The sequence below is a fragment of the Athene cunicularia genome (genome assembly GCF_003259725.1).
Source record: "Athene cunicularia isolate RWA chromosome 21 unlocalized genomic scaffold, athCun1 chr21_part1, whole genome shotgun sequence".
Lineage (NCBI taxonomy): Eukaryota > Metazoa > Chordata > Aves > Strigiformes > Strigidae > Athene > Athene cunicularia.
Window position 1 is genome coordinate 8584196 of NW_020799127.1, and position 10954 is coordinate 8595149.

At 62.2% G+C, this 10954-nt stretch overlaps 2 protein-coding genes across 2 annotated transcripts in view; both read right to left on the reverse strand.

The window, feature by feature from the left end:
- CHD5 (chromodomain helicase DNA binding protein 5) overlaps positions 1-10852 on the reverse strand; it is a 22078-nt gene extending 11226 nt beyond the window's left edge. The window contains exons 1-10 of the mRNA XM_026862963.1: positions 10842-10852; positions 10674-10762; positions 10099-10229; positions 6539-6718; positions 6293-6411; positions 5526-5764; positions 4185-4309; positions 2489-2612; positions 465-631; positions 165-383 (exon numbers count right to left, since the gene is read on the reverse strand). Of these exons, the coding sequence (XP_026718764.1) occupies positions 165-383; positions 465-631; positions 2489-2612; positions 4185-4309; positions 5526-5764; positions 6293-6411; positions 6539-6718; positions 10099-10229; positions 10674-10762; positions 10842-10852 (1404 nt within the window). The remainder of the gene's footprint in view (positions 1-164; positions 384-464; positions 632-2488; positions 2613-4184; positions 4310-5525; positions 5765-6292; positions 6412-6538; positions 6719-10098; positions 10230-10673; positions 10763-10841) is intronic.
- Positions 2519-10954, reverse strand: part of ICMT (isoprenylcysteine carboxyl methyltransferase) — a 20499-nt gene continuing 12063 nt past the window's right edge. Inside the window, exons 4-5 of the mRNA XM_026862616.1 lie at positions 6243-6248; positions 2519-2530 (exon numbers count right to left, since the gene is read on the reverse strand). The gene's annotated coding sequence lies outside the window, so the exon portion shown is untranslated. The remainder of the gene's footprint in view (positions 2531-6242; positions 6249-10954) is intronic.

Consider the following 10954-nt stretch of genomic DNA (forward strand, 5'->3'; position numbering starts at 1 on the left):
ACAGGCCAGCGAGCATCCCCGCGGGGGGACAGCGCAGGCAGCAGAGCCTGGCAGCGCCCCCCCAGGGAGCGGGCTGTGGCGGCGGGCAGGATTCGGCCCCATGCGGGGCACGGGGAGCGGGTGTGAGGGGCAGGGACGGGGCGAGGAATGCTGGTAACACTCACTGTACAGCGAGGGCAGAGCCATTCACCGTTTGGTATCTCCGGCAGCGGCGGGTTCAGGCAGTGGAGGTGGTAGGAGGACGGGCAGGTGTCGCAGCACAGCAGCTCCCCCCCATCCTTACAGACCCGGCAGAACTCCATGTGGTCGTCCTCCTCCTCCTCGCCACCTTCCTCTTCCTCCTCCTCCTCCTCCTTCGGCTCCCACTGGATGCCCTCCTTCTCCTGGGGAAGCACGGGCAGTGTAACGCCGAGGGCTTCTGCCGCTGCCCGGCACCCGCCCCGCGGGGCCCCGACCCCACTCACGCAGTGGGGGCAGCTCCACTTGCCCTCGGGGGCCTTCTCCAGCTCGGGGTCCAGGCAGACGAGGTGGTAGGCACGAGGACAAGTGTCGCACAGGATGATCTCCCCTCCCTGCTGGCACACCTCGCAGTAGTCCTGGTGGTCCGTCTCGTAGCCGTCCCCTTCCTCGACTGCAAGCAAGGGACAGGCGCATGGTCAGAGGGGCGGCAGAGCCGCCTGCTCTCCCGGGAGGGAACGGGACACTTGCTCCTCTACGATACAGTTAAGGAAATAAGGAAAGCGTTTCGCCTCGGACCCCTCTTGTTACGTCCCCCTACCTCTCTGTCCCTCAGCACCACAGTTCATCTTTGCACACAGCATCATCTCACCTCTGTCTCTCTTTCTCTCTCCACACTGTATCATCCTTTGGTTCCTTCAGGCTCTCAATGGAGAATGCCAGAACCTGGAGAGGTTGCAAGGGAGGCCAGTCAGAGAAACCTCCCCAGGTACCACCGCCACCAACTGCAAACGCACCATGCAAGGGTGACACGGCCGAGGAGGACGACTCCTCTCCTGGGACTACTCTGCTCTTCCTGGGTGCTCACTGGCGCAGAGGCAGGAGCTCTCTCAACTCGGCGCAGACGGGAAGAGGAAGGGAGGCCCAAGGCCTTGCCGGCGCCGGAACGGCTTGTCTCAATTCCCAGCTCTGCCACAAACTCCGACCTTCCACTCCTCCAGCGCGCAGCAGGAGCTGCCCAGCCCCGGCGCGAGGGCCCTCGTACGGCAACAGGCCGCGAGGAGAAGCGATGCCCTTCGCACGCCAGACGTGGAGCCAGCCAGCCCGCCCTGCCTCGGCCCGACGCGGGGCCGGCCAGCGTCGCGCCCTAACTGTCCCCCAGCCCAGAAGCCGCCCTTCCATTTCTCAGAAGCAAAAACCTGTCGGCAAAACCAAGAAGCCAAAGGCTGGGCCTGGACCTGAAGCATCTCATCCCGAACGAGAACACGAGGTAGAAATGCATCGCGTGTCCTGCAGCGAGCGGCACAGGAGGCAGGGACGGCACTGGGAGGCCGGGCAGGGCGGCACCGCGCCCCAGCAGCCCCCATCGGTGCTCGGAGCCGGGCCTGGGGCACCTCGGTGCAGGGGGGCTGCTCTCAGCGGCAGCACGGGGACAGAGGTGCCACCACGCAGGATCCACCCGCAGCCCCACACAAGGGCAGGGAGGAAGGAACACACACAAAACACGGCCACGCAGCCACTGGGTGACCCGACAGACGCTTTCCACCGCTGTTCTGTGCCTCCCTCATCCTACATCCTACCACACACCTGCCACCTGCCCGCTGCCTGGCTCCACATCTCACGCAGACAAAAAGCCCCCGAACGCCATCTCGCCCGCAGCTGCCCCGCTCCGCTGGGAGCTCGCCACAAGCCACGTTGCTCCAGGGGCTGCCCCTCAGAAGATCCCTTCCCTGGAAGCCCTGCAAATTCTGGAACTTTCCTGCTAAAGGACAAATCCTGGCAGGATGACATGTGCAGGCAGGGTGCCAGCTGCCCACACGGCCTGTGACACAACCCAGTGCCCAAAGCGCAGGCAGAGTCCTGGGGCGGGCAGGGCTGCGAGCAGGCAGCGGGATGGGGCAGAGCACCGCAACCACGGCTCTGCCGAAGCAACGCCAAGCAGCAGCACAGAGCTGGCTCGGGGGCCAGTGAGCCTCGGGCAGTGGCTGACAGCTGGGGAGAGGCCCGGAGGGAAAGCTGACAGCGGACAGGCAGACGGACAAGCCCCATCGCCCGGCTGCTCCACCGGCGCTGCGGGGTGAGGCGGTGCCCTGCGGCAGGACCCGCTCGCCGCTGCCTGCAGGCACAACCCCCCCGCAGCAGGGCCCGGACCCCAGGAAAGCACCTCACCCCCCCACACACGGCCAAGCACAAGCACATCGCTCCCAGCGAGCCAGCGCCAGGCACAGCCCGGAGCTGCAAAGGCCGGGGAAGCACCATCTGATGAGGGAAATCCCAACAGAACAGGAACAGAGTACAAAGGATGGCCTACTCCTCTTTTTCTTTCTCCTCCTCTTCCCTCTCTTCCCCAGGCCTGCCGAGCACTCGGAGCGCACGGAGGAGCTGTTGATGCTGGCACTGTCGAAGTCGGATTCCTCCCGTTCCTCCTCTTCGCTCTGCAGAGGGGAAAACCAAAGCAGGCACAGTCCAAGCGCCGGCACCCCCGGAGAACGCCGCTCTGCCGCAGAACAGGCCCCCGGAGACCCGCAGAAACCCACGCGGGATCATCGGCTGGCGGCTGAGCTCCTGGGGGCACCCTCCCTCCCACACCAGCAGAGCAGCAGGGACGTGGCAGGGCGGGCGGGGTTGCAGGAGTGTCACAAGGCTTTAGGACACGGGGGAAGCTCTTCTATCAGTCCCTGTCCCCGCCCGACAAGCAGTAAGCGCAGGTCCGGCCACCACTACAGCCTGAAGGCAATCACCGGGCACGGGCCAGCGCGGGGACAGCCCGTCCAGCCCAGAGCCCCGTCGGTGCGCGCAACCACCCAGCGAACCTCAGAGCGCATTTACAGTAAGTAAATCGACGTGTCAGCTCCCTGACAAGAGGGGGCTCGGGGCTTCCCGGGGGCTATCGTGTGCTGCGCCTGGCCGGGTGCCTCGCGAGAGGCTCAGCAGCATCTCGTGGGTGTCAGCCAGCCCCAAGCGATGGCGTTACCCCGGGGGCAGACCCCCGAACCAGACAGGAATGGGGGGACGAGCCCCTGCTCCCACTCCTGCGCAGCCAGGGGCCCCCTTCCCCACTGCGTGGCAGACCTTGGCTCCCCCTCCCTCCCTCGACGCCTGTTTCAGGTTGTGTCAGCCCGTCGCGGGCCTGCAGGCAGCCCTCACGCTTGGGCTTCCCTGGACCGTGAAAGGAGTTAAGCAGGCCCGGCATTCTGTGGGGTCAAAATGTGATAACGCAGCTGAACTCTTATTCCGGAGACCGAGGCGAGCAAACCCCCGACTCGCACACTGGTAACCAGGGGCGTCACGCTCCAGCTGCAGGAGCAAGCCCAGGCCCTTCGCAACCTCAAAAAGGCGACGCGCGGATGCAGAGCACGCCCGGGGACGGGATGAATTTTTCACGACATGCAACTGAGCTGTGTCACGCTGCTCCTTTCGCTTCAGCCTCTGACGCGCACACGGGTGTTCACCAACAGCCCGTGTTACACAAACCAGAGCTACAGTCGGTGAGCTCCGGGGGGGTGAACTAACAGGATTTGGGTCAGTAGTGTTATCAAGACCTACAAAAGTCCCACCCCTATTCAATAGTGATTTAAGAGATTCGTTTTTGAAGCGCGCCTGATACTCCGGCGCTGACAGGGCGCAGCACACAGCCTGCAGCAGAGCCCTGCTGCCCGGCGCTCTGGTAGCCCTGGGCTACGCTGCGGGACCACAGATGCCCGGAGGCGGGCTGCACTAACGTCATTAAAGCATTCGATAATTCTCTTCGACGTAGGGTTCAGCTGGAGTGCAAGCCCTGGAGAATTCCGTTGCAAATGGAATCTGAAATGGTGGCACTACACCCCCCGACGCTGAAATCACAAGTCGGAGCCTGGACACAGCTCTCCATCGCGGGGAGGGGCCGACGGGAGACTGGCGCCTGGCAGAGGGGCACGACGGGGGCTGTGACACCCGAGGCTGCTCGGGGAGGCCTGCTCCCGGCGCTTCCCTGCCGCACCCCCCCGCACCCGAGGCCCCACACTTACAGAGGAGCCCTTTTTCCTTTTGCTGGGGATTCCTCCAAACCGGAATTTCAAGCCTGCCATTTTTTTCCCCTTCCCCTTTTTCTTCCCGTCTTTGGAGCCCTTGATTTTCTTCCGCACGCCTGGACCTGGAGAAACAGAAGACTGGTTTGGTACTCGACAAACAGGTGTCCGCCCAGCGCCCCCCACCCCACCCCCAGGATTTACAGGGAAGGTGAGAGTGTGCCGGGGACCCCGGGGAGCTGGGCAGTGCCGTCCACAGAGCAAGCGACTGCAAGCCCAGACCCAGCACTTGGGAAGAATCGGGGCAGGAAAGCGTCTGCCCTGGGGTCCAGGAGAGGGACCATGGCCCACAGGGCTGCGAATACCAGCAGGGACTCAGGGGTGGGCAAGGAGGGGAGCAAAGAGGTGGCCACGGAGAGGCAGGAATGCCGCGCTGAGCCGGGGGTGCCAGCTCCAAACCGCTGGTTCAAACACCCCTCGAGGCATCGGGGGGGTGACAACGGCACAAGCGGGGCAGCGACCTTCCCGAGGAGGAACGTGGCGCACGGGGAGATCCCTCCCCTTCCCACACTGCCCAGCTCCCACAGCGGTTCGCACACGGGGAAAGCAGCATCGATCTGCTGTCAGAAACAGGAAGGTGTTCACAGCAGAAGACGCTTTTCTGGACAAATCAGACTGTTTCCAGAGGAGCTACTGCAGATTTCTACGACTGGCTCACTCCTCACAAGTGGGCTTTGAAGACAGTCACCCTCCACCCAACTACCAGGAGAATAAAACCTTGATTCTGAAAAGCGCTGCAGCCTTACTGCCAGCTTCCATCACCGAACTCCCCGCCACGTCAGAGCCAAAGTGCCGGCTCCGCTGCCAGACGGTGCCCGTTCACCTGCCCAGACCAGGCCTGCGCTGCCAACACGCCCCCGCCCTAGTCCTGCTACCCTACACATCCTCTTCGGCTTGGACACGGGGCTCGGAGGACACTGCTGCTTTCTGGAGGGCTCTACAGCCCTGCAGAACCCCCCGGGAGAGGGACGGCACAGAAATACATGGCCCAAGCACGTATTTAGACAGAAGAATGAAGCTGGGCATTAACTGCCACAAATCGCCAGAAGTCCAGAAGGTCCCAAGGATGCCAGGGTGGATCTGTCACAGGTCACAACCCTCAGGACCTCTGCGAGGGCAGTGGGACCTGCAGCCCCTTCGCCTCCCCTGCCCATGGCAGCGTGTCTCCGGCCCGGAGCCGCTTCCCCACCTTTGCCAGCCCGAAGAAGCGGCTGGTGGGCTCTGCGGGCCCGGCCGGCCGCCGGTGAGACCCCTCCGCTCAGCCCACCGCCGCAGACCTACCCTTGCCCTCCTTGGTCTTTGCCTTCCTGATGACGGTGGGCAAGGCGGACGGCTGGGGGCTGGCGGCGAGCGGCGGGGTGACGGTGACGGTCTCCACCGCCGCAGCCACGGCTGCTGCCGCCGCCGCCGCCGAACTGCCCTTGAAGGGGTTGTTGGCACTGAACTCTCGCCACTTGGCACCGAGCACGGTCATCATCTTGGACATGGGGATCTTGGGGTTCTTCTTGGCGATCAGAGGCCTGCAGGGCAGGGGAGAACCGCGGGTTAAGGGAAACGCTCCGTGTCCGCTCCTGCTCACCGTGTGCTGATAGTTTGGCCCAACAACACCCCCAGCAGCAGGTCGCGGGGCACACGGGCAGCAGCTCCATCGAAAGGCAGCGGAGAGCAGAGCTGCCTGAAGAGGTCAACTCACAGAAGGGGACACTCCTGAACTCCTCAGAGAGTGCCTTTCCCTGACAGACCTGCTGTGTCAGACGGCTCTCAGCACAGGCAAAAATTCCTGAGCGTTACACAATTTTTCTCATGAAACCTCAAATGAGCACACACCAAAAATGGGGTTTTGGAGAGAGGGTGAGGAGAGACAAGCACTTCAGCTGCTTTCCCACCAATCCTGCAATTAAAATGGAGTCCTGAGGACCGAGTCAGGCGGGCAGAAGCAACAAGGAGCTCGTGATGGAGAATTTACTCCCCAATTTCAACCATTTCACTGAGCAACACCCAAACCTCAACCACCACACAAGGCTCCGTCCAGACCTGGAGTTTCCTACCTGAGGAACTGGCTGAATGCTTTGTAATTAGTCAGGGTATGATAATCTTCTTCTGAGAAGACGTAATCTACATCATCGAGGCCCCACTCTTCCATCAGCTGGGCTGAGCTCTTCGGCTCCTGCAGACGTAGAGAGACATCATTAACGTAAACGACCGCAGCCTGCGAGGACCTGGGAGCAGGGACCTGGCCTCACCCTGAAATCTCAGGCTCTAGCACCAGCTCAGGGTAAAGGAATCTTTGATACCTTTAAACCTCCATCCTCGTTGTCATCCTCCTCTTCATCCTTCTTCTTCCGTTTTGTCTTTTTCTCCTTCTTGTCCTTCAGTTTTTTCTTCTTCTTTTTGTTGGGGGAATAGTCACTCCCTTCACTCTCAGATTTCTCCTCAATCTCCTCTTCGTTGTCTGACATTTCATCATTGCTCCCCTGAAACGGAAAGTGACAGTGGAGAAAGAGCAGGGCCTGCCCCCCCTCCGCTCTCCCCACAAACCCTCCAGCCAGCACAAAGCAACTGCCGCCAGCAGCCCAAGTCAGCCCTCCCTCCACTAACACTGCCGCTCCACGGGGGGCCGGGGGAAAACACCACGAAATCGGATCTGGGAACAGCAAGAGGCACCTGGCACGGGGGACCAGGCAGAAAGAAATCCTTGGTTTGGCTGAAGTGGCTCTTCAGGGCAGTTCTGTGATCCCCAGCCGACGCTCTGCCCTAGGTCCCCACCCGTAAGCGGGGCCGTTCCCTCCGTGGGCTCCAGGAGCGCTGTGGTGACCCACCCCCACGGGAGCACCAGAGGAGATCGCACAACACGGACAAAACCGTGCTTTGGAAAAGCTCATCCAGGCCAAGGTACAGGGACTGGAACCTTCACGCTTTTGCCTCAGGACTTGTTCACCCAGGGGGGCGAGAGGCCCAGCCCGCGCTGCCTCCGGAGCATCCGGGGAACAGCGGCACAGAAAACCAGGAGACCCCAAACCAAGCAAGTAGGTGTGCGCGTTGAAACTGGCTGCGTGGTGAACCTCCGAGTAACGCCTCTGGGAGGCGGCCGACGCTCTGCTCAAGATCCTGCATTTTCAGACAGGCGACGTTTTTAATCGCTGGAGCACAGGTAACGTACAATGTCCAATCCTGCGTTGGCTCGTGGCTCTACACCACTGAAGTCGCATTGTCCCACCACAGCGTGAACAGCCAAGAAAGGGCAGAGAGGAAGAGCAGAACTCTTCAGCCACGTGCGTGCCCACCTCACCGGACCGGTATCGCACCGGGGTTTTGCTTGGTGGCTGATTCTTTCTCCGCCCAGCCGAGCACTCTGCACTGCAGAGCTGGGTGACTGCAGGAGGATTTCAGATGCCACACGGACAGAACAGTCCTGGCGGATGCACAGAGCGTCTGGAAAGGGGCAGGAGGGCCGCATACGTCAGGGAAGACGGGCCCAACACCTCGCTTTCAGAGACTCCCACCTCCACAGAGCCTTGGTCCTCCCAGCTTCAGCACCGAGGGGAGCCAACGCTGACAGAGGCACTCCGTCCCCGCAAGGGACCAGGCCCAGAGCGACAGCGGGGACGGGACAGGCAGAATTTAGGTTCCTCGCTGGAAGAGAGACTGTGCCAGCGACCACGAGAGCACCCTGAGGAGCGCTGGGCTGCTCCCTCGGGAGCCTGCGAGGGGATGGAGGGTGTCGAGGCATCCCCCCACCCACCGGAGCCAGGACAAACCCACAGACAGCGCCCACCCCCCCCGGGGCCCACCCGGTAACAGGAGATCATCGTCACCCCCCACGCCGAGGGCTGCTGAGGGTGCGCTGGCTCGGCGGCCATGACAGAGTTGTGGTCCTTCCCAGTTCAGCACCCACCGAGCCTCTCCTTCAGCGGGGTTATAAACAGTTGTAATTCGGCACGGAATAATTGGTTGCCATGGTAACTGCTGCAGTACAGGTTGAAATTCCGCCCCCCCCTTCCCTGCTCCTGTCTCTGACAAGGACCTTCATCTCCCTACGCTGAGGTTCAAACCGCAGCCTGGTTACTTTATGCAGATTTTTCCAGGGGGTTGCAGCGCCGGGGCTTCCGTCAGCGTCACCACAAACCCAAGGCGTTGCGCAGCAGCCGGGTTCCTGCCCCCTGCTCCAGCCACAAAACCGTGGGGGGCTACAGCCACGGCGCAGGCACCAGCCCCACGCCCCAGGCTCCTACCTCACTCCCACCTTCCCTAGCACGGGGAAAGTCTGCTCGCCCCCCAGAGCTCCAGAGGAGGAGTTTAGGAAAAGGAAGCTCTGCTCAAGGCCCCCCCGTCTTTCATCTCCTCATTCCAAAACACAGCCTGGGCGCCGCTCGGTGCCCACCAACAGCACCAGCTTCGATGGAAGAGGGAACAGCCTCCCACAGGCGGACCCGAGGTTGATTAACGCTGTCCACAGAAGGCATTAATTAAAAACACAAGCACACTCAATGTTCAGCCCGTTATTTTCTCGCCACCGCCAGCGAGGCAGCAGTCAGACTCGGCCCAAGCTCCACACCCTGTGGCCGGGCTCAGGCAGGCTGGCACTGACAGAGAACAGAGGTGAAAATACCACGGGGTTTTATTTTTATTTCTTCCCCTCAGAAAAACAACACAGGAAAAAAAATCGCATTCAACGATGTGAAAGGCACAGGAAGGCAGCGGGCCTGAGCCAGCTTTGTGTGATGTCTGCAAAAAGAGCATCACATCACCATGGCCACGAAGGAAAACAGCTTCCTCAGGCCGCGACTCCTGCGAAAGGCTGGCGGACAGCGCGGTGCAGGACAGAATCACCTTTCTTTAAATCAGCAGCTCATGACGCTCCCATCAGCGGCAACAGCACTTTCAACGTGCCACCTCGTCCAGCCGATCTGTTTTCACACATTCCCGGGGAGTGGCTGGGGGGGATCAGCACCACTCGGCCCTGGTTTGGCAAGGGAAGGGCTGGGGATCGTCAGCTGAGCGACTCCTCCGCAGCCACGGCGTCCCGGGGGAAGGAAGGGGGCTGAAGACCCTCCGCTGTTCGCCCTCTCTCCCCCGCAGCCTATTCACACCTCGCCAGTGAAAGGGCCAGCACACAAGAGGTCTGGTCGTGCCCCGCGGGCAGCGGCGCCCAGGGACGGCAGAGCCTGCGTGGCGCAGCGAGCCCAGCTCCAGGACCGCGCCGCGTCGGAGCCCGGTGCGGCGGCAGCGCACAGGCAGTGCTGCCCGGTCTCCCCGGCCAGGCTCGGGCCCCCAGCGCAGCCCCGGCAAGGCCGGACCCTCGAGGACACAACGCCTCGCCTTCCTTTTCCTACAGAAGGCCCAGCTGCCCTTCCAGGGTGCCAGATCCTAGAAGCCCCAACGCTGTCCCGCTTGCAACACGCCCAGGATGAGCGCGGCAGCCACCGACATCTGCAGAAACCTCCAAGCCCTGCCCTGGCCGGTTTGCACCCCCCCCTCGGAAACACGAGCCCCAGATGCCGCGATGGTACAGGGCGTGCTGGATGTACTGCCTGCCCCCAGAGACCGCGGCAGGGAGGTGCTGCCCGCACCCTGCTCAACCACGGGGCAGGGGGACCCTCACACACGCGGGCAGACACGGCACAGCCGAGGCACGGCGGACACTCCTCCTCCCCGATGCTCTCCGGAGACTCCTCGAGGGCAGATTTCCACCCCAGAGCCTGTGAGCTGCACGAGAACTGCTCTCACCCTGGCACTGGGTCACCTCCCAAGGCCAGGAGAGCACCTGCACCCCGACAACGCCCCCCCTTTCCACCCACAGCCACCCCTCTCGGAGGAGCCCCCCAGCCCGGCGTGAGAGCACACGCAGCATTACCTCCTTCTTCCTCCTCTTGATTTTGGCAGCCTTGCCATCTTTCAGCTTCTTGGATTTCTTTTTTTTCGGCACAGCCACTTGTTCTTCTGCGAAAAACTCATCCAGTCCTTCCAGCACCCCATCGTCTTCTTCTGGGGACAAAAGGGACAGCTCAGGCGGCCGGATCGCACAGGCAGGTGGGACAGAGCGGCTGCGTTTACCCTCGCAGAGGAACGCGCCCGAGCAGCAGCATCAGGCCGTGAGACACGGAGCTGCACGGGCTCGTCGCACCCATTATCAAACACTCCTGGGCCTCCACGCACCCAACAATTAGTAACGTTAAGCGCATCGGCAACAGAATGACCTAAAGCCACAAATGTGTCTTCCCCCCGTTCTGTTAAAACCCAGCTGCTGTCTCCCAGGCCGTCAGCCTTGGTTTGGTCCCAGGCTCCTGGGTTCCCCTCGCCGGAGCGCCTGCCCAGCCCTTCTCGTGCCCCCGGCGCCGCTCCCACACCAACACCGGGGTTTTGCCGGTCTGGGTTTTGCTCCAGGGACACAGGGACAGGGGGGTGCCCCCGCACGCTGCCTGCTCTTACCCGGCTGGGTCTGCAGGTAACCAGGGAGCGTCGGGCTTTTACCTTTCAGGTCTCCCTTCAGAGCACGATTCAATGGAAGAGGAAGGGATCTGCCAGGGCCGGGCCGCAGGCTCGCACCCTCCCATCACCGTTACCTCCCCAGCCGCGGCCCTCAGCAGCGGGTCCTGCCCAGTCTGCATCGCTGTGAGCCCTACGTCAGTATTTTTATTTTTTATTTCTGAGTTTATACAGCAAGAACACTCCGGAGTCGTTGAGCCGTATCTCTGGTTGGGCTTCAGGCC